The sequence below is a fragment of the Carcharhinus amblyrhynchos genome, chromosome 20 (genome assembly GCF_965287045.1).
Source record: "Carcharhinus amblyrhynchos chromosome 20, sCarAmb.v2.hapA, whole genome shotgun sequence".
NCBI lineage: Eukaryota > Metazoa > Chordata > Chondrichthyes > Carcharhiniformes > Carcharhinidae > Carcharhinus > Carcharhinus amblyrhynchos.
Window position 1 is genome coordinate 33,100,618 of NC_137343.1, and position 24,368 is coordinate 33,124,985.

At 39.1% G+C, this 24,368-nt stretch overlaps 1 protein-coding gene across 3 annotated transcripts in view; it reads right to left on the bottom strand.

Annotated features, from left to right (window-relative positions):
* The window catches only part of rbm19 (RNA binding motif protein 19), a 249,000-nt gene that overhangs the window by 56,808 nt on the left and 167,824 nt on the right, over positions 1-24,368 (bottom strand). For all 3 annotated transcript variants that reach the window (XM_080208402.1, XM_080208404.1, XM_080208405.1), the window contains exon 24: positions 14,575-14,667. In XM_080208402.1, coding sequence (XP_080064528.1) covers positions 14,597-14,667 — 71 coding nt within the window. In that variant the 3' untranslated portion in view covers positions 14,575-14,596. The remainder of the gene's footprint in view (positions 1-14,574; positions 14,668-24,368) is intronic.

The window sequence follows — 24,368 nt, forward strand, 5'->3', positions numbered from 1 at the left end:
ACAAAGTGGAAGCATGTTCAGATATGTTTCACCAATAAAAACAAAATTCAATGCAACAATTTACTGCCCCATTAATCTACTTACAATCACCTACAAGATAATAGAGGATGTTATCAACCGTAGTATCAAGTAACATTTATTCGCCAATAACCTGCACACTAATGTTCAACTTTGACTCTGACAGGATCATTTGCCTCAATATTGCATTATAGCCTTGGTGCAAATACGGGCAAATGCCGGGGTGAGACAAGAATGACCGTCCTTGCTAACAGCAGCATCGATCAACTGTGGCTCAGTTGGAAGTACTCTTATTTATGACTCATTAAGTGTGTTCAAATCAAGGTCATGCAAAAGAATCAAGGCTTATACTTCAGTGTAGTACTGAGGGAATGATGCACTGTCTGAAATGTCAATTTTTAGATGATACACAAGACTGAGGCCCCATCTTCCTGTTCACGTTGTTATAGTTCAGGTTAATAACTCCAAAATGTTTTATGAAGCCCACCTGAATCACAAGTTTTCCATCTTCAATTTGGCTAGAATAAGCATGAGATGTTTCACCTCAGATTCAAGTGTCCCAGTCGGGAGCTTCTATCAAACAAAGTTTATTTAAGAATATGATTAACATGTATAGTAAGAACTTTTATCTATTACAAACAAGAAACAATCTTGGCAATGCACACCCCTTGATGAATATATAAATAAGCTGTCCCAATCAAACCAAGCTTCATTAATAACGCCTTAAACAGATTCAACACAGCATGGATGAGGGCTCACGTGATACTGTAAATTGAGTCCTTTGGTTGAAGTCTGCAGTTCTCTGGATTCACTCTGAACAGTTTGAAGACAAGATAGCTTCCCAAAGCACCAGAGAGACTAGTCCAGTCCCCAACAACAGCAGATTTTCACTCTTCAGAAAAACAAGTTTGTTTTCAGCTAACCAACTGAATTTTTAAAACAGGCAGAGAGGGAAAACACTTCTTTTTAGCTTGCTGTTCCTTTTAAAACTCTACTCTAACTAAAGCCAAACAGAAAATGAAACCTTAAACTCACTGAAAAGAACTGTCCTATTAACAATGCAAAACTAATCCCAGAGTAAACACAAACAACCCCATTTTTAAGCCACTTAAGTAGCAACAAAGGGACTCATTGTAGTCAGCCCAGCAACATAATGACATCAGCGAAAGCTGTGAGTTGAGAAACACTGACAGTGAGAGCTGCGGAGATCATGAGTTAAAAAGAACTCTTAAAGATACACTGTCACAAGATGCATATAAAAGATCCCTGGACACTATTTCAAAGAAGAACAGGAAATTATCCCCAGTATTCTGACTAATATTGCTGATCAATTAATATCTTAAAAACAGATTATTGGAACTATCCACAAGCTACAGTCATACCTAGGAGAAAGGTAAATGGTTGTGGTACAAAAATAGAAAATACTTTATATGTTCACTAAGTCGAGTGGTATCTACGAACAGAGAAACCAAATAAACAGGTGGAATTTAACAGCAGTGGTGCAGGGCCTGGTAGTGGACTGGAAATAGAAAGCATTGCTATTTGGGGCAGGTGTGGCTGGCCTATTAAAAGGTTAGAGATTAAAGCTCATTGAATCAGTCCAATGGCTGGCAGGAAGGCAATGATGTTGGGGGTCAGGTAATGGGACCACAGGCATTAATGCCATTTTGAAGCTGGAACTGTGTGTAGCGCCTAGAAGTTTCTCTTGCACTATCGTACCAGCCGCTATGAGGATCCACTTCCTTGCATTGGCCAATGGATTTCACCACCCAGAACACTGACGTTTATCTCCCGAGTCTGTAGCATACAGTCATCAGAGTGGGGCAGGAGTTTGTAAACAGGGAAATGTCGCAGAGCAGAGAAAGTGTGGGTACAAACTTCAGCAATGCCTTCCTGTAGGTTCTCTTCTAGGCTGCGCAAACCACTCCTTAGGGATGGCAAGTGGTCCTCCAGCTTGAGAAATTGAGATTACAAACAACAACAGAAAATTCTGGAACATCTCAGCAAGTCTGATAGCATCTGTGGAGAGAGAACAGAGCTAACATTGAGTCTGGACGACCCTTTGTCAAAGCTAAAGAAAACTTGAAATAGGATGAGGGTTCTCGCGTTGCAGATTACTATGTAAAGTTAATGTGCATGGGATTACGAGTAGTTTTCGAGATGGTTAGAAAGCTGGCTAGCAGATTGGAAACAGAGTTAGAATAAATGGTCTGATTGGCAGGCAGTGACTAATAGGATACCACAGGGATCTGTGCTAGCACCAACTGTTCACATTTTCTACCAATGATTTGGAAGAGGGAACTAAATGTATTATCTCCAAACTTGCAGATGATACACTGGGTGGGAGGGTGAGCTGTGAAGAGAACGCAGACGTTTCAGTGTGATTTGGATAGGTTGAATGAATGGGGATTTTTTTTTATTCTTTCATGGGACATTGGTGTTGTTGGCTAGCCAGCATTTATTGCCCATCCTTAGTTGCCAATGAGAAGGTGGTGGTGAACTGCCTTCTTGAATCGCTACAGTCCATGATTTTGACCCAACGATTGCAAAGAAACGGCGATATAATGCCAAGTCAGGATGGTGAGTGTTTTGCAGGGGAACTTGCAGGTAGTTGTGTTCCCATTTATCTGCTGCCCTTGTCCTTCTAGATGGAAATGGTCATGGGTTTGGAAGGTGCTGCCTAGGAATCTTTGGTGAATTACTGCAGTGCATCTTGTAGATAGTACACACTGCTGCTACTGAGCATCGGTGGTGGAGCAATTGAATGTTTGTAGATGTGGTGCCAATCAAGTGGACTGCTTTGTCCTAGACAGTGTCAAGCTTCTTGAGTGTTGTAGGAGCTGCACCCATCCAAGCAAGTGGGAGTATTCCATCATACTCCTGACTCGTGAGGTTATCTACTTCAGTAGCAAAAATAGAAAGGTAGATTATTTGAATGGGGGTAAATTGAGAGAGCTCAGCAAGATCTTGGTGTCCATGTGGATCAGTTGCTGAAAGTAAGCAAGCAGGTTGAGCAGGCAGTAAAGGCAAATAATATGCTGGCCTTGATAGCAAGAGGATTTGAGTATAGCAATGGGATGTTTTACTGCAATTATAAAGTGTTGGTGAAACCACATTTGGAGTATTGCGTGCAATTTTGGTGCCCTTACCTGAGGAAGGATGTTCTCGCTATAGAGGGAGTGCAGCAAAGGTTAATCGCTGGGATAGCAGGTCTGTCACATGAGGAGAGACAATGTCGGTTACAATTATATTCATTGGAGTTTAGAACAGTGCGAGGGGATCTCATAGAAATTTTTAAGATTCAAACAGGATTCGGCTGGATAGATTCGAAAAAGTGTCCCCGAAGGTGGGGGGAGTCCAGAACTAGGGGTCATAATTTGAAGAAAAGGAAAAACCTTTTAGGACCTTGAGCAGAACTTTCTTGATCCAGAGAATGGTGGATCTGTGGAGTTCACTACGACAGCAAGTAGTCGATGCCAAATCATTATGTGACTCCACAAAGCAATTAGATAGAACTCTTGGGCTAAATGGAGCAAGGGAAATTGTGTGAGGGGGAGAGGAGAGGGGAGGCAGGCAGGATCAGGATATTAAATTTGTCGATTAGCTATGATAATGAATGGTGGAACAGACTCAAAGGGCTGAATGGCTTATCCCTGCTTCTATTTTCTATGCATGACTGTGTGACTGTGTGCAGCAAAACCCTGACAAAGTTCAGACTGTGATAAATACCATTAATATTCATGTTAACATTCACACCACACAACTGTCAGACAACTGTGATCTCCAGAGAAAGAGTATAAATACCTTCCCATGACATTTAACTGCCTTTGCCGAGTCGCCACCAACAACATGAATGAAGAATGAGGGGAGATCTCATTGAGACGTATATGATGATGAATGGGATGGATAGGATAGAGGTGGAGAGACTCTTCCCGCTCAGAAAGGATAGTAGGACTAGGGGGCACAGCCTCAAGATAAAAGGGGGGGCGGTTTAGAACGGAGTTGAGGAGGAACTTCTTCACTCAAAGGGTGGTGAATCTCTGGAATTCTCTGCCCGTTGAAGTGGTGGAGGCTACCTCGCTAAATATTTTTAAGACGCGGGTTGATGGGTTTTTGATAAGAGAGGGGATTAAGGGTTATGGGGAGAGGGCGGGAATGTGGAACTGAGCCACAACAGATCAGCCATGATCTTATTGAATGGCGGGGCAGGCTCGAAGGGCTAGATGGCCTACTCCTGCTGCTATTCCTTATGTTCTTATGTAACAGCCTGGGGATACCAATGACCAGACACTTAACTGAAACAACTATATAAATATTGTGAATGCAAGAAGAGGGCAGCAGCTGGAAATTCTGCAGTAAGTAATCATCTCTTAACTCTCCAAAGCCATTGTTACCACTTACAAAGTACAAGTCAGAAGTATGATGGAATGCTTTCCTTTTACCTGGATAAGTACAGTTTCAAAAGCACTCAAGAAGTTTGACACCACTCTGGACCAAATATCCCACTTGAAGGACCATCCAACATTTTTCAAAATTCGCTCTATGCACTATCAATGCTCCATGGAAGCAAAATGCACCACCGACAAGGTGATAGCAGCAACTTGCCAAGGCCTTTTCAAAAGCAACTCCCAATTCTACAATTTTAGTTGCTTGGAAAGAAAAAGGCAGTGGGCAATGCCACCTGCAAGTTCCCCTCAAAACCAAAAAACACTTAATATTTTGAAAAAATAACCAACCTGAACTACTGGAAACCTTTCTGAAGGTATGAAGATAGAAATAACAGATACATGACCGTGATTGGGCCTTCTTCCTCCAAAATGACCAAGAAAACAAATCTGCAGTCTTCTCCTACAAATGCTGTCTTTCCTTTTACCAGTATTTTGGGCCCGTGGTACTTCATTGGGCAGCAAGGATAGTTGGTCAGCTTTCTTAGCCCTAACTCTCTATCATCATTTAATGCGTTGAAGGTCAAGAAAATTACCAATGAATTCTCAAAGGTGAGAATCCAGTAATACTGTTCAGCTCAATCTCAATCTTCCTCTGCCATCGAACTGTTAAACTTCAACTGGTTACCAAGACTGGCCACAAACAATTACAAGCTCCTTCTTTCATATCAGGAAAGATTCCTTATTTGGCCTCCTCACCCATTCCATTCATCTCACTTTTACTGGGCTCCTTGTTGTCACACTCAGTTGAGTTATGCTTTCATGTTGGGGGGAATTACTCTTGTCTCATCTTTCCTTTGGCACTCAGCTCCACATTCATGTCTATATTAAGACTGTGAAGAAATCTGGAGTCAAGAAGTTTGGCAAAATGCCAACTGAGTAATGCAAGCAAAGTTTTACCAAACACTTGGTATTGCTTGGTGATATCCTTAATGATGTCTTCCATCATTTTACTGAAGATTTCAGAATAGATAATAAGCTGTTCTATTCTTCACAGAACAAAATTGGAAGGTGAGGAGAAAAAGGCAGCAAAGCAAGATGAGCCGAGTTGCTCTTGCAATGAATTAGCATGTAAATGATAGAGGCTAAATGGCCTCCTTCCATGTTAGTGTTACGATCCCTTTATAGACTGATAATTTTTAAATGAGATGAATTTCCCAAACAAATGGGAGAAACCAAATGACAAAATTTCACGTTTTGAGGTTTTTACAATAAAAAACTAAAATCAACACAGTTCAAATATTACTTAATAAGCAATGAATACGCCAAACTAAAGGCACTTTGGCATTAATTGATGCGACCGGGATAAGTCTTACAACCTCTTTCCAAACTTCTAGCAGATGTGTAGCATTGCAAGAACAGGTCCAAAATTACTCCTTGTTCTCCAACAGATTACCTTCTCTCTGTTGTGCTAGGTTGAAACTTCCAGTGTCCTTCTAAAGTTGTTCTATTCAACTTGAGTTTTCCAGATTTGATTTTTTACCAGCAAGGCCGACCCTGGCAACTCATTTTTCGTTAAATCTGCCTAGGTTCTGTCAATTCTGTCCCCTTCCTCTCGAATATAAAACCAAGTATCCTGTGTGTTAAACACAAAACAGTCCCTCTTTTCTGCATTCACAACATTAGCTGTTTTGCTTCCCCACATAGAAGTAGTTGCTGTTTCTCTCATGTCTCACAAAGATGTTGTCCCTTTACTTTAAGTCATCATGGAAAGATGTGGAAACTATCACGTTATATTTCAACAGATTTATATTTGGGTTCATCTGCCACAGTTACAAAATCACATGGGCCTGTCTTTGAACAGAGATGTTTTATCTGGCCTCGTACTGAAAGGGAATCCCACTTTCCAGAACATTCTGTTTCACCTCAAGCTGATGAGACATTTTAAAGCATAACTGCTGCAAAGTCTAGCATTGTAGTAACATGTTTGATTAATACCCATCATCTGATCTTGAGGCCAAATGGTCAGTAACTGGGTGATACATATTCTTTTGTGGATTAAGCAAATATAGACAATCTTCCACAATGTTAGGTCCTCCATGTATTTGGCGAAGGAAGGAACTGGCATTAGCGCACAGGTTTTTGGTGGTACAGCTGGGATTTGGCCAGGGTTCATAGCCTATGCTGTTTCCAGTGCATGTAGCCAGGTCGTAATTTAATGCGGAGTGAATTGAATTGACTATTGTAATGATCCCAGTTGATGTTACTACTGGACAGGAAGGTCCTAGAGTGGAACCCTGGCTCAAATAACCGTAACTTTTATATATTTTTTAGAAAACGTGGATGAACAGTCATAACAACAGAAAAAGAAATTAATCATGCAAAGTTTTATTATAATGTTCCTTCACTCCCACTTATCTTCACAAACGTACACAACTTTTAAGGATTTCACAGGGTACAAAATATATTTTATTTTATGCTATAATGTTCTCAGTAACTACACAGTCTCTGTTACCCAACAGGCTAACTGTGGTTAGACAACACTCTACTCTGAAACCAAGTGTCACCCAATCAGACTTCTGTGGATTTCTTCTTAAAACCCCCCAGATGATGATACACTGTGACCCAACGAATCTCAGTGGATTCCGACTTCCTCGTGTTTCCACTCAAACTGCACTCTTGAAAAGATAGATTTCAGACTCTTCTTTCAAACAATTCTTTCAACTGTTTCCAGCAAAGATCCAGTTCCAGGATTTCAAACTCTTTCAGTATTCCTTTGTCCTGAATAGCCACGAGCTTTGAAACTTTCACACCATCTCTCAGGGATCCAGCCACCACATGATTCACAATTACTTCCATTTTTACTTCACAGGCTATATTAAGATATCAGCCTTAGGATTGTTTCAGACTGACTTCTCACGAGCCAACTTCACCAGGTCTGAACTTTGCAGTTGTCTTTAACTTCAATGAACTGTGCCCTGTTACAAAACCAGCTCTTTTTTGTTCCTTTAACTTCAAACTTGTTGGAACTTATTTTTTCATTCTCTGGTTTCTGCACCTAACTGCTGTTTCATTTCCGGAACTTGCAATCTTGTTCATTACTCCATTGTTCTGCTTTTGGCAGGGATGGGGGAGCTGTTCTCTCTCTAGCTAGCTCCTTCCACAATGGGTTCAGTTAAACTAACTGAATTATGGCCTCCAAATTGAGGCTATCCAAAGAAGATTGCTTATTGAACATGCTTTGACTTTAAACAAAATAGTAGAAACTGCAATGCAGATGGAACAGGCTGCTAAAGACGCTTCACAACTTGGTGGTGGAGTGAAGATCCACAAGTTGGAGACCACCATAACAAGTCAGACGAGCAACAAGCATGTCACAAACATCCAAATTAGGCTTTTCAGCGAGTGAGTGCTGGAGCAAAGATAGTCACTGCAAGAATTTTGGCAAAATGGGTCTCACTGCAAAAGTTTGTTGGTCTAGACATCTTCTCCTGAGAAGAATATTCTGAAGAATCATCTATCATCAAGAGCAGCAAGTTGCATTCTACGAAAAGAATTTACAACCGTGGAAGAAAAGAATTATGTCTGTGAAGAGGAGAATGTCCAAAAATATAATGAAACAATCCAATTGAAAATCTCATCCAACTAGGGTGGATCACATAACTTCGGGGTGATTTCAAAGTTAAGTGGACAATCTATTAGGATGGAAGTTGATACTGGTGCTGCTGTATCGTTAATTCCTGAGACTACACAACAACAGATGTTGAAACATCTTCCTTTACAACCAACCATGATTTTAAGGACATATACGGAAGAGATCATGCTGTTTGAAGGTTACACCATGGTCAAGGTAAAGTTGAGTGGACAAACAGTGGAGTTGTTTCTTCATGAGGTCCATAGTAATTTTTCAGCTCTATTTGAGAGATCATGTTTGCAGAAAGTAAAGCTTAATTGAAGGGCTATCAACAGGTTGGTCGATGTCAAAACAGACCTACAGCACCTTTAGAATAAATATCAGCGTGTCCAAAGAAACACTGGCTCAATGAAGGGAGTGGAACTGAAGATAAAGCCTAATAGTCAATCAAAAAGTTTTAAAGCAAGATTGGTGCCATGTGCAATTCGTCCCAAGGTCGAAGAACTACTACAACTTGTTAACACTAGTGTGATAGAGCCAGTTACAATGAGTGACTGGGTTACCTTCATCGTATCTGCAATGAAACCAGATGGCTTAGTTCATATCTCTGGTGATTTTAAAGCAACCATAAATCCAGTGCTGTGTGCTGATCAATATCTACTTCCACGCATTGAAGATTTGTTTGCTGGGTTATCACGTGGGCAGAAATTCAGCGAGATTGATCTTTCACAAGGGTACTTACCAATGCACATAGCCACTGATTCACAACCATTGCTTACCGTCGTTAATCATAAAGGTAATTTTTGTTATAAAAGATTGCCTTTTGGAATAACATCTGCACCAGCTCTAATCCAAAGATCAATGGAACAGATTTTAAATGACCTCGCTCCTGTACAAAGTTACCCGGATGACATTCCAAACATAGGGTCCAGTGAATAAGAATAATTTAAAAGCAACATCTGAACATCTTCAAGCATGTGGTCGGCATATCAAGAAATTCAAAACTTTTTCCAGACGCAAGTCCAATATTTGGGTCATTTTATTTATAGTAAAGACCTACAGAAAGCACCCAAGATGGATGCTATTTTACAAAAACCATATCCAACAAATGTGACAGCAATGAGGTCCTTTCTAGGATTAATTCATAATGGCAAATTTGTTCCTAGCTTGGCTACATTACTGAAACTATTGCATAAGTTACTGTGTGTGAAACAGTGATGGGATTGCACAATAAACTGTGAGAAAACATACAAGGATGTCAAAGATGCTTTGCAGAAGTCTGATATATAGGTTCATTTTAATCTACAGCTACCATTATTGCTTGCTTGCCACCCTTCACCTTATGGAGTAGGGCAATGCTTTCACATACTATGCCTTGGGGAGAACAACCAACAGCTTTTGCTTTGTGCACTTGGATTAATGCTGAATCTAATTAAGTTCAGCTAGAAAAAGCAGCATTGAGTACAACTTTTCATGTACAAAAGTATCATTATTTGGTTGTCATTTCACATTATTGAGCTTTTACTATTTTTGGGCCATATGAAGGCATACCGTTGTTAGCTGTGAGCCAAATTCAAAGATGGTCACTGATGTTACCTGCACATTCTTATGATATAAAGTATTGTCAATCAGAGTGTCATGCTAATGTTGATGCGTAGTCATGCTTATCTTTACCTACTGAGCAGATACCACTAACTAGTTGTACTAATACTCTTCATGTCCAGTTAATAATTCATTTGCCTGTGACAGCTTCTCAAGTTCAGAGACATATCAGAAATGAATACATGACAGGGAAAATGATGGATATGAATTGATTTGAAACCACAAGTGTCAACAAAGCTTGAGTTGACCATCCAAGGTAGGTGTCTACTGTGGAGAATCCAACTGATCATTCCTCTGACAAAAATGGAAAAGTTCTTGAACAACTACATGAAGGATATTATGGTATAGTTCGGATGAAGGAATGCAGTTATTTTTGGTGGCCAGGTCTAGATGCTCAGATTGAAGAAAAAGTAGGACAGTGTCAATTTCCTGTACAAATAAGAAATGCACTATTGTTGTCTCCTTTAAATTCTTGGGAATGGCATAAAATACATGGCAGCGATTATATATAGATTTTGCGGGAACCATTTGATGGTTACATAAGAAATAAGAACATAAGAAATAGGAGCAGGAGTAGGCCATCTAGCCCTTCGAGCCTGCCCCGCCATTCAATAAGATCATGGCTGATCTGTCGTGGCTCAGTTCCACCTTCCCACCCTCTCCCCATAACCCTTAATCCCCTTGCCTATCAAAAACCTATCAACCCGTGTCTTAAATATATTTAGCGAGGCAGCCTCCACCACTTCAACGGGCAGAGAATTCCAGAGATTCACCACCCTTTGAGTGAAGAAGTTCCTCCTCAACTCCATTCTAAACCGCCCCCCCCCCCCTTTATCTTGAGGCTGTGCCCTCTAGTCCTACTGTCCTTTCTGAGTGGGAAGAGTCTCTCCACCTCTATCCTATCCATCCCATTCATCATCTTATATGTCTCAATGAGATTTCCCCTCATTCTTCTAAACTCTAAGGAGTACAAGCCTAGTTTATTCAGCCTCTCCTCATAGTTCAACCCCCTCAACTCCGGTATCAGCCTAGTAAACCTCCTCTGCACTCCTTCCAAGCCCAAAATATCCTTGCATAAGTGCGGCGACCAAAACTGCACACAGTACTCCAGCTGCGGCCTCACCAGTACCCTGTACAGTTGCAATCTTACAGTCTTGGTCCTAATTGATGCACACTCAAAATGGCCAGAAGTTATCATGAGATCTATTGCGACTGAATGTACCATCAAAAACTTGATGAACATTTTTTCAAGATTTGCTAAATCAGAGCAGATTATTAGCGATAATGATTCACAGTTTACTTCACAAGAGTTTGAGGGCTACCTCAAAGTAAATGGTATTCAGCATATAAAACGCCCCTCTTATCATGCATCAACAATGAAGAAGCTGAATGATTTGTACAATCTTTGAAACATTCTTTACAGGTTTCACAAGAGCAAGGTTCATTATCGTGTGAATAGCTTTTTGGTATCTTACAGAAACATCACTCGTGACTATTCAAAATTCACTTGCATTATTACTCTTTAAAAGAAAGTTGAGAACTATGTTTGATTTGGTATTACCTCAAAATCTTCAGAAATAGTTGAGCGTCAACAACAATCCCAAGTTACTAGACAAGAAATGAGGGCAAAACAACGTTCATCTCAACAAGGAGATCAAGGTTATTTATTAGTCACAAGTAGGCTTACATTAATACTGCAATGAAGTTGCTGTGAAAATCCCCTAGTCGCCACACTCTGATGCCTGTTTGGATCCACCGAGGGAGAATTTAGCATGGCCAATACACCCAACCAGCACATCTTTTGAACTGTGGCAGAAAACCGGAACACCCAGAGGAAACCCACACAGACACGGGGAGAAGTTGCAAACTCCGCACAGATGTGATGCAAGCCGGGAATCGAACGCAGGTCCCTGGTGCTGTGAGGCAGCAGTGCTAACAACTGTGCCATCGTGTTAGCGTATAATTACACCATGAGTGAGAAATGGGTACCAGTCATAGTTTTAGCAAAAACAGGTCCAAATCCTTACACAGTTTAAACCGAACATGAACCAGTTTGGTGACCACTACAGAAGACTTAGTTGAACCCGAGTTGCTTGATGATTGTGTCTAAGCTACTATACTGAGTGAGAATGATCCAGAATTAGTTCAGAGAGACGTGTCTACTGAAGTTCCAAATTATACTTCTAGGATCAAGGACAGCCACAATGTCATACAAAACCAAAGAGAATGGATGTCCTCCTGATCCACTTTTTTATTGACTGCACATAATAATTAATGATGCTCGAAGGGCTGAATGGTTTACTCCTGCTTTTAGTTTCTATGATGCAGAAGGCTATGCCTAGAGTGATTATTGTCCTATGCATTGTAATTTGTTGTCATGACCACAGAAGAGAAGGGATATTATATATTTTAAAGAATTGCAGACTGCTTTAAAGGGCTGATCACATGATTTGATGGTGATGTCATTAGGGTACGTGCTCAGACTGCTGTTTTACTTTCAGTTTTATATTTTGTGGACCAAAGAACAGAGTTTCAATAAAACCTGTGTGTTTGTGTGAACCTACGTGTGCAAACCAATTTTTTTTTTCTTTTCTCAACCCCTAACATAGATAAAACATTGCACATTTAAAGAGAAGAAGTGAGAACATGAACTCTTGAGCAAGCAAGGTAAACTGATCAACGCATTTATAATGATTTGGGGTGGATAGCGGGCATATATTATGCAAACAGAAATCCTCAGTAAGTTCTGAATACAAGCAAGCATTATACTTTCATTTGAATTATTTTTCTACAGATGACCTGAATTTACTTAAACAGAAGTATGTAATCAGAATTCAATGCATGAAATCCTCATATTATAAACCGTCAAGTTACAGATTATGCAAATCACAGTGAAAAAAATCAAACATATGTTTTCCAGAGGTAAATCCAGCTGAAAACCGAAAAATCATTACATTAGTGTACACTGGCAGTCACATTCAAATACTTAAAAATACATGAAGCCTAAAATTGAAGAAGCATGAAACAAATATCTCAACGGTAATCTTGCCAGGTCACTGACGTTGAACACAATGCCAGACACCTTTAAATTACCAGCACCTGTAGATTTCAAATGGACTCCAGAGTTTGTCTTCGGAAAAATATGATTAAAAAAAGCAAGAAATACGTACAAAATGGGTGGTAGATGGAGATACACAACTATGTTTTATCATACAATGCTTAACTTGATATGCATTTAATGCTGTTTTCAGCAAATGTATTTTCTAGACAGATAATTCTCTAACATTTCAAAAATAATGAAATTCACTTGATAGAAGAGGCAATTTTTTATTAGATTGGATATGTGTAAACTTTTGTTCAGTCCACAAGAAGTAACGTTGCAGACAACATTACATTCAACACTGGATTTCAGTCATATACTTGCCTGGGTCAACCACATAACAAAAATTTTACTTCTTGAACATAGTTATTCTCATTCATTCTTTCAATTTCCTTTAAGCAGTCAAAGGTTTTTCTTGAAACTCAATTTGACCTCTGTTTTTCAAAAATGCAAGATATCTAAAGGTTTATCATTGCATGTTCCTCCCCATGTCTGCTTGGGTATTCTCCGGTGTTTCGGTTTCTTCCCACAGTCCAAAGACGTGTGGGTAAGGTTAATTGGCCATGCTAAATTGCCCCTTAGTGTCAGGGGGACTAGCAAGGGTAAATAGGGATTAAGAGGATAGGGCTTCGGTGAATTTGTGGTCAGCGCAGAATTGATTGGCTGAAAGGCCTCCTTCTGCACTTGTAGGGGTTCTATAATTATCCAGATTTTCACGTCAAAATAATGGTGAATGTAATGGCACTAGCTATTTCTTCCTCCAAATAGTACAGCAACGTTGAAGGAATAGATGCATGATTAAACAAGAAGAAAAGAATTGTCCAAGGTGTGTCACTTAGTCGCTAGCTTCATAAATCGCTCTTACATGTCTGGCTCATCATTTTGCAAAGTTGTCATATTTACACAAAATACACAAACTAAACTCACCACATAAAGTTACACTTTGCTCAACCCAATCAAAATATCCTTTCAACAATATGGGCATCAGTGAACTCAGTTGGCTGGCTTGTGATGCAGACAATGCCAAAAGCATGGGATCAATTCCCGCATCAGCTGAGGTTATTCAGCTTTCTCAACCTTGCCCTGGCCTGAGGTGTGGTAGCCTTCAGGTTAAATCACCACCTGTCAGATCCCACTCTCAGGAAGTGAGACAGCAGCTCACTGTCCTCTGACTTTGACTGCTTTCATTTCATTTCAATTGTTAATCTCTGCCAAAAAACTCTTTGGTATTGAAAATTGGCTGATACAATTGTGAAGTCTTATTCCTATAGCTTTTAATTGACATTGGAGATCTTTTAACTCTCAAATGAAAATTTAAAACATTTTTACCTTTTCTTTTGCAGGTTTTTGTCTCTCTCAATTATTTCTCCATTTTCCATGTCCAGTTTAATGCTCAATTTACTCACTATAATTTACACTTCCTTCTTAGTCCTTGCACTATTAATTTCACAATACATCAATTTAATTAGTTGTTGCCCTGTTCAATCAAGTCCCAGGACAATGTTTTGTCTAATTTAGATGACAAGCATATTCTAAAAGCTGTTAAAAGGACAATTTTAGTTTCTTCCTCAGTTGTAAATTAATTACCTTCTCTTGACCAAATTCTGCAGCTCTTCCATTAAAGTAACCAGAATTTATTTTCCATTTGTCAATAAAATCTGATGCACATGATATAGTAAAAAAACATAATTTTAGCTTCAAAGGGTTAATCCTTTTCTTCAGCTCCATGGGATATGCTCTCTACACACATGGGGGAAATTTCTTTAAAATAAAATTCTCTAAACTGTGTTTGCAATATAGCAATAGGGAGTGAAAATGCAGAAGAAAGTACTTACAATCAAATAGATAAACAGCGATCTAGTCTTCTTTCTCCATATCATCCATAATTTCATCCAGGATCTCTGACCGTTTCTTCTTTTTTGGAGAATCTATTGTGGATGAACACAGAGAAAGAATAAAGAGAATTTAATAGAAGATATGAATTTGAAGACAATCAATATGCAATAATTAGATTTGATTTTCTCCCACTTCTCGAGTCTCATTTGCTCGGCAGTAATAAATAGGCCATTCATACAATAGGTTGGGAAATTGGATTTGGGGAGTAGTAATAGTAGGATGCCTAGAAATAGAACAGTAAGCAGCAAAGCATGAACTGTCTATCATTTACATCATTAACACCAACAATAGGCTGGCATGCTCTTGCAGATGAACAACTGATTAAACCAATCGCCATTAATGCTAGGGCACAGCGATATATTTAGATTTTAAGGTGAAGGAAAGGAATGAAAATGAAATACATACGACTAGGTTTGCCATTTTAAAAGTTTAAGAAGAGCTTCAGTTTGAGGGTCATTTCTATGAAATTCTTATAAAAGATAGTAAATGGTTAGGTTGTTTCTATTTTCAAATACAAAATAACAATAGTTTTTATAACAAATAGTGTGCAATCTGTGTCACCTGCACCAACATTGTGAATGAGCTTTATTTTAAAAATTCTGATGACTTAGAATGACCACTCCATTTACTAGCTAATTAATTTCTAATTAGTAAATAGATAATATTATTGATAACTATTTTTCATTTATTTGGCCGAAACCAGATGACTAACAGAAGCAGGTGAGTTAACAACACTCATCATCAGCTCAAACAATTGCAAATAAATGGAAAATCTTGTCCGAATTAAAGGACTTGCCAAACTTGATAAGAATGAATTGATATATTATCAAACATTGAAAAGCTACAGCACAAACCTTATTCAAAAGTCTGCAATTTATTTCTAATAATATTTTGATCACCAGCCTTTTATTTAATGAGACAAAGTCTGTCCATAGCACTAATGTATGGATGGCACAGACTCAACTGTTGAAAAATCAGTTAGAATTTCAGTTCATGCTTTTCTCATCACTCCATTTGACACACGGGAAGCTGTGAGGAATACTGCAAAAAGCTTCAGCAATTTTTCTGGCTGTTAACCCAATCCTCCTAGTTTCAGCATTTTAAATAACCTAGCACTGCTACTTTTGAACAATCACTGATTATATGCACATCTGCAGAACACAAAAGCAATTCCTAGTATGCTGTTTTGATAAATGAAGCTCATGTCAGAAAATGGTGCAGTAGCACAAAGTTTTGAGAAAAAAATAATTAGGAACTATGAATTCATTTTAACCAAGTTTAAAGGTTTGCTTTTATAGGCATACACTTTTAGATTTTATCTATTTTCTACAGGAACTAAGATTCTCAAGAGAAGGGGACTGGTTTTCTTTTAACGGGATGTGGACATTGCTAGCTCGACAAGTATTTATTGCCCATCCTTAAATCTCGTTGAAAAGGTAGTGATGAGCTGCTTTCTTGAACCACTGCAGTCCCTGAGGTGTAGGTACACTCACAGTGCTAGTAGGGAGGGAGTTGTAGGATTTTGACCCAGCGGTGAAGGGGCAGTGATATATTTCCAAGTCAGGATGTTGAGTGAGTTGGAGGGAAACCTCCAGGTGTTGGTGTTCCCAGGTATCTGCTGTTCTTGTGCTTTTGGACGGTGGAGATCATCGGTTTGGGCGATGCTACCTAAGAAGCCTTGGCGAGTTCCTGCAGCGCGTCTTGTAGATGGTATACAGAGCTGCCAAAGTTTTCGGTGGTGGAGGGATTGAATGTCCGCAAAAGGGGTAGCAATCAATCGAGCTGCTTTGTTCTGGATGATGTCAAGCTTCTTCAGTAGTGTTGAAGTTGCACTCCAGGCAAATGGAGAATATTCCATTACACTCCTAACTAGCGTATTACAGATGATGGATGGGCTTGGGGGGAGGACGAGTGGGACGAGTTGGTCAAGAGGTCAGTTACCCGCTGCACATTCCTAATCTTTGACCTGCTCTTCAGCCACAGTATTTATATCGCTAGTCCAGCTCAGTTTCTAGGCAATGGTAACCCCCAGGATGTTGATAGTGGGGGATTCAATGATGGTAATGTCATTGAATGTCCAGGAGCGATGGTTGGATCCTCACTTGTTGGAGATGGTCATTGCCTGTGCCACAAATGTTACTTGCCACTTGTCAGCCCAAGCCAGGATATTGTTAGATCCTATTGCATTTGGACATGGACTGCTTCAATATCTTAGGAGCTGCAAATGATGCTGAACACTGTGCAGTCATCAGCGAACATCCTCACTTCTGACCTTATGATGGAAGGAAAGTAATTGATGACGCAGCTAAAGAAAGTTGGACCTAGGATACTACCCTGAGGAATTCCTGCTGTGATGTCCTAGAACTGATATAATTGATCGCCAATCACCACAATCATCTTGCTTTGTGTCAGGTGTGACTCCAAACAGTAGGGGGTTCCCCCCATTCCCATTAACTCCAGTTTTGTTAGAGCTCCTTGATGCAATATTTGATCAAATGCTGCCCTGATGTCAAGAGCAGTAACTGATTTGATTTGATTTATTATTGTCACATGTATTGACATACAGTGAAAAGTATGGTTTCTTGAGTGCTATATAGACAAAACCTACCATTCATAGAGTACATACAGGAGAAGATGGTACAGAATGTCATATTAGTCATAGCCAGGGTGTAGAGAAAGATTAACTTAATATAAAATATGTCCATTCAAAAGTATGATGGCAACAGGGTCTCACCCTAACCTCTGGCATTCAGCTCTTTTGTCCATGCTTAAACTAAGAAAAACTGAGAAGTATTCTTAAACAAGTTGACAAATTGGTGTTTGAATGGCTGAAGATAGACAGCATTTAAAAAAAATCCCAAAGGCTGAAGATAAGAGTCACATTTAATTTTTAGCAACATTCTAATGAGGAGTTTGATGTTTTTGAAACAACAAATAAAACCTTTTCAAAGTTACAAGCATGTAGCAACTAACTCTGAAAATAACTAAATGTTTAAGTTCAGGATGCCACCCAAGGATTGCAAGATCTAGGAAGACATGGTAACTTGACCACAAAAAGGGAGATGAAATATGTTGTGAAAGTTAATCCTCTTTAATATACAAAAATAATGAAAATTAAAATATGGATTCAATATCAGGAGCAGCTAGTTAAACATCGAAACGATAGTAACAGAAAAAAAATCAGTTAAACTGAGAATATTCACAGGTAGAAATAGCAACAACTCATGATGTCAACAGCACTGAATGATGACATCAGCAATGGATTTAAATCAGAAGATGCATAATAACACTCCATAACAGAAACTATTTTAAAATAGGTATTAAACGTGGTGAAATTTAGGACCAGAGGACAAGAGTCGCCAAAAACATTGAGAAGAACAAAGGGAATGGAGTGTGGGCAACAATCTTTTAAAGATAGACCAGTGCTTTGAGCAATTCTTTGATGTCTCTTGACATCATAAATTCAGCTTTAAAACTAGATGTAACAATTAAAACATGTTTTGAAATAAGGCATAAATTACATGACATTTTTAACAAATTAATATTGAAACTGTAATAAAAGTGTTGCCTAACCTCATGTGCTGGTTGTGGTCCAATGAAATATTCCACCATATAATTCAGTGTTATCACACTTTTTCTTTTTAATTTGTAGCTTCAAGCTACTCACAAAGCACGAGTAAAATATGATAGCCAAGTTGACAATACAAATTAACTTGCAATGCGACTGTATCCATTTTATCAATTTTAAGTTGGTGAATTTTATGCCTTTACACACACTAGGCTTGTCAAAGTGTCAAATTTATTTCAGGCAAATTGACAGTCAGGGATCATAGGGTTGCCAAGGCAATCAGTTGTCATCTGTATGTACAGAATCATAAAAAGTTACAGTCCTGAATTCAAAGAAATTGCATGCATTTTTCCACAGGTTGAGCAGTTAATTAAGAATTTAGGAAGAAAACTAGATTTTTGACAGGTGATCTCTACCTTAGAAGTTGGACACCATTTCTTCATAGTGAATATCAAACAAGTTTCAGGAATACAATGTTTCTTTAAACAGGTTCATCTAAATATTAAATCTAAATTTTCAAAGACTGAAGATTCCCTTCATCAACGTGGGCTACTGGATTATGCATCCCTCTCACTGGATGGGGAGGTGGGTCAATACAAATCTTCCAACAAGCAAACAGTTAAGCAAACTGTTGAAAAATGGGAGCCAAAGCTCACTGAAAAGACATTTAAGGACTGGCCACTCTAATCATCATAATCAAAGACTCAATCAATTCCCGGCTTCCCACTTCAGTGTTTGCTCTGGTTGGATGTCATCCCTGAGTTATCTCATGACCTCCTGCCTCTAACCATTTTGATCTCAATCCTGCCACTGGTCACCAATCATACCCATTCTTGTAGACTCCACAACAACCCTGAAACACTGGCAATCTTAAATAAACAGGAAATTGTGGAGACCATCCAACTAAGCAGTCAATAATTAAGCACGCGAGAATTACGACCCATCCCCTTCACTAAGTAATCTAGATGGACCACAATCATTGTCTTCACCTTAACTTCCATGCCCCTTTCTCCTCCTAACTCTCCAGTACATCTCCTTTTCCTTTACTCCTGCTGTTTTTCCTAACCCCTCTCCTCCATTTACAACTTTCAAGACCACTTGAGATCAAACTTGCACTTGCCATCATCTCTGTGCAATGTCACGGGGGGCGGGGGGTGCGGGTAAACTAGCAATATATGAAAAATCGTTTTATGTAGCATCTTTTACGACCACTAGATGTCTCAAAGTGCTTTAGCAGTCAATGAAGTATTTTTGAAGTGTGGTTACTGTTGCAATACGGGAAAGGTGGCAGTCAATTTGCATACAACAAGCTCTCTCAAATAACAATGTAATAATGACTGCCTAATCTTTCTTTTTCTTCAACTTAGGGAGAATTATTGCCCAGAATACAAGGAATAACTCCCCTGCTCTTGAAAATAATGCCATGGGATCTTTTATGTCCACTTGAGAGGACAGATGGGACTCTGCTCAACATCTGAAAGACTGCACTACCAATAGGGCAGGATCCCCTCACTGTTACACTGGAGTGTCAGATTTGATTTTTGCGCTCAATTTGTGGGTTGGACTTGAACACGACTCTGTGCTAGCAACTGAGTCATGGCTGACACTTAAATCTATCACTAACATGGTAAATCAGTTTAGTTTTCAAAATTTCAAGCCTCAAGTGTAAATAATTTCATTTCCCCAACGTCACTGTGGAGATTTCTTTTCCACATTTCTGGGAAAAAGAAAATCTATCCACTAATCACCTTGGATGCCCAAAACTTTCTTCCTTCCCATTCACTAGTTGTTCTTATTGACATTCACATTATTACTGGATCTTAGGCCCTGAGCAACTACACTTTCTGTTCAACTGCACCTTCATGCTGAGCATCTATATCCAAAGCACCTTTAGTCAGTAAGTTTGAAAACTCCTCCCATTATTCCAAGCCAACTAGGAACTACTTCTCAGTGTTACCATAGACTGACATCATCCTTGCTGTGCCTTCACATCCAGAGCACTGTCTTTCAGGTCTATCATATTCCAGGACTCTCCATATACTCGCACCAGATCTTGCTTATCCCATACTACTGTGCTTACATGCTACGAGCCTCCCCAACACTATGGGCAGGTGGTGACATAATATCAATATCAACAATTTAGAGGCCTAGCCTAATGCTCTGGGTAGATGGACCAAATCTCACCACAGCAGCTGGTGGAATTTGAATTCAGTTCACAAGATCTGAAGTATGAACTTAATCTCAGTAATAATGATCATGAAGATGAAGTCATCATCAAATGTTGCAAAAACCCATCAAATTGACTAACGTCCTTTGGAGAAGGAAATCTACCATCCTTATCTGGTCCAACCTACATGTGCCTCCAGATCCACAGCAATATGGTTTACTCTTAACTGCCCTCTGCCATGGCCTAGCAAGCCATTCAATTCAAGGGCAAATGGGGATGAGCAACAAATGCCAGTGTTGCCATCAACATGCACATCCCACGAAATAATTTTTAAACTCTCCCATTGCAAGACTTCTATCCCTAACTCGCAATGCTATTTTCCATTGTAACCATCCAAGCACTCTCAACTTGCCTAGCTTTAAAGAATTATAGTTTCTACAGAATTAAACAATTGCTTCAAAGTACTGAAGACCACTAATTTCCAGTTTTCCTCAAAATACACACAACTATGGAATTGAAGAAATTCACATAATGCATTTTAGTTGATTTGGTCACTGTAAATGAGAGTTCTGAAAATATATACAGCATTCGTAGAATCCCTATAGCGCAGAAAGAGGCCACTCGGCCCATCGAACCTGCACCAGCAACAATCCCACACAGACCCTATCGCTGTAACCCCATGTATTTACCCTGCTAATCCTCCTGATACCAAGGGGCAATTTAGCATGACCAATTCACTGAGTTTGCACATCTTTGGACTATGGCAGCACCTAGAGGAATCCCATGCAGACACAGGGAGAACATGCAAACTCCACATGGACAGTAACCCAAGGCCGGAATTGAACCTGGGTCCCTGGAGCTGAGAGGCAGAAATGGTAACCACTGTGCTGCCCACAGTATATTCTCTGATATACCATTTACATACAGGTAGACATTCACACACAAATTAATATGTTTTTGCATTTCATATTGGGGTTTGGGGTTTCATATCCTCACAAACAAGATATCCCAGGAATTGTTGTAAGTATACAATGGGAGCTTCACAGGTAAACTGAAGCTTGTGAAGAATAGCCTTTACAACTTTCAAATTGTTTTTGTATACATCTCATCAGATTTCACAATGATGAAAAAACCCTGCTTTTTAACCAAGTTAAACCTTAATACTGTATCCTCTTATGGTCAATAAAGCTCCTCGGACTGATCCACAAAATGCTACAGTAACTGAGTGGAAAAACTCTGGCCTTTCAATTCATCTACTAAACACCTCCCTTTCCAACATACTTTCTCATACAGATATTCCAAGTGAGAATTGATTAAAAATTACATTTTAAAGGAATATTGAGACATCAAAGGGAAGATACTGAAACCTCTTGGTTTCTGGTTTAAGCCACAAAATTCTGATAGGATTGGAATATGTAGTCTCACAACCAACATTCAGCTTTCTTTAAAAACTAAGCATTTCAAATTGCTAGCATGGCATCCTGGACTCGGGTTCCATCAAATTATATATACCCAAGATGATAAGACAGTGACTTGAACTTAAACAATTGTATTCACATGCCGAAAGATGTCACATAGCACTTTACAATTCAGAAGGAATGGAATACTAAGTTTCAACATGGGGCACGAGGAAGAAAATGAGCAGGTTAAGTTGCAGAATGAATGACATGTTTCAAGGGGAGGATTTTGAACATACAGAAAGGTAATTCTGAGAGTGGGAAAGTATTACATCATAGGCAAGTTATTGCAGGAAGATGCTAAGGAAAAAACCAAGGCTTCTGGCCTCTATTTTGAATCTATCTGGAACCTATTGGATTTCAGTGATGTGACAATAATCCACCTGCACATTTTGACTTCAGGTGAATCAACTGGAAAACATATTCATTCAAATGCAAGATAAATCACTATAAGTAATATAATGAATATCTAGTTCATAATGCGTGTTTTAGATTATTGGACATTAAAGTTTTAACTGCTGAAGATAACCCTGAAGCATCCTTAACAAGCTTGGAGTTTATTACACTTAAAAGGTCAGATCACACTGACTAAAGTGTCTAACAGTTAGAAAGACAAGATCATGAATGGCAGATAGGCTCACTTAGCTAAAGAGCTGGAGATACGATATTTGCAATTCTTTCAGTTAAGGATAAGTTATCAATGTAGTTTCCCAGACTTAAAGGAAGTATTGGAATTAAAAGGTAGTTAATTTGCATTTTATCTGGGAACAGGCTAGATGTGTCAGGTTGCCAAGAAGGGTGGTGCTTAGTGAGCTTTACTGTTCTGAGCTTGTATCTGAGTTTAGTCGTTTCCCCCCTCACCAACTTTGCCTTATGCTAAATATTGGCTCCCAACTGCAGGCCACATCATAAACAATAGATCTAACATTTACTCTGTTTTAGGTTGAGGCCTTGCTTTACCTTTGCACTTTCAAGGATCTATAAGCTACATGAGACCCAAAGCTGACAATCTGTTAGCTGCATCAATCAGTTTTGGCTGCTGATTATGCCCTATATACGCACACCAAGAGTAATTTCTGATGTTTCAAACCATTGCACAGGTGACATGTGTTGAGCTGTAGAATCCAGGATCATGAGACTGCTTAAAAAAAAGGACAATTGCCTAGCCTAAAGCTAACGGAGCTAATGGATGGAGCCCCATTAAATCATGTAATCTGGTGAATAGTTGAAACAGTGAAGAGAAATCAAAGTGATTTTTGGAGACTGGTGATATGTCTTTTGAGCTGGACCCAGGAAAAGTGAAAGAACCTTAAAGGTTTCTTACGATAAAGGAACTCTTGGGGGTGGGTGGGGTGGAATGGCGGGAGGGTTAGACAAAGAGAAAGAGGACTGAAAGTCAAACTGAGTTTACCATAGTGTTAAGAGTACTTACTTTGTTCAATTATTTTTGACATACAAAAAGTTTGGTTTTGTCAAAGGAAAGTGAAATCTTGCAGTATTCTTTTGTCAATTAATTGCTGGGTGTTCAAATTTCTTCTTAAATCTTTGATGGCCCTTAACAGGATCATAACAGAACTGGTGATTTTGGCTTCTGCATCCGTCAACTGGAACAGGTATGTTGATATACTTGGTTAAGGTTTAAGCCAACAAGATTTCATGGTGAATTTTATTCTACTTAGAGAGAATCAGAATGGTGTTGTTAATTGCTAAGGTTTTTCTGGAGAGGAAGACTTATCCCTGAGTAATTTACAATAATTAACCAAGGTTAGGTTAATAGAAGTAACAGGAGAGTTAATGGTTGGTGTTGATAGCAGATGTTAACAAAAGAAATGGTTGATATTTTAGCACAGCATTTGGAAGTGGAAGAGGCTAAACTAGATAAAACACACCTAAAATAATAAAATGCAATTTCAGATGGAGCCATTTGAATTGGAAAGGGATGGAGAAAAGCAAAAACTTGAATCAGAAATACAACTTAAGCTTGGATCAGAAGCTTGGGACGTTTGTGTGCCTTTAAGAATTGTTTTTTGAAATCATTTTTAAATGCAGTTATAAGTAGCTTTGCTTGTTTTTCATTGTTGCCCAGCTGTCTGTTAGAATTCCTTTTCTTACTGCTTCAATGTTTAAATGGGGTTTTGTTTATTTTTATTTGGGGCCTCAGGTACTTTCTGGGATTTTTTTATGACCCTGCATTGTTTGGGGGAGGAATAATTGACTGGTCAGGTCTCAGTAGTTCCTTCACTTTCAGTTTTAGCTTTTTTTTAAGTTAGAAGGTCTTTGGACATCAGATTGAAAAGCTGCGTTTCTCTCTCTCTCCTTGGTATTATAAATTGTTAGCTAACTGAAAGCAAGGTTTCTTGCCTTCCAGGAGTGAAAATTCTGCTCTTGATGGCTTGCTAGCTAGTAACTAGAGTCTCACACTTTCGCTGGCGTTTTGGGAAGCTGTTCTGACTTTAAACTTGTCTGTGTGTATCAAGAGAACTGCAGCATCCAAAGGACTAAGTTCCACATTATGTGAGCAACTATATTTTCTGTGCTAAA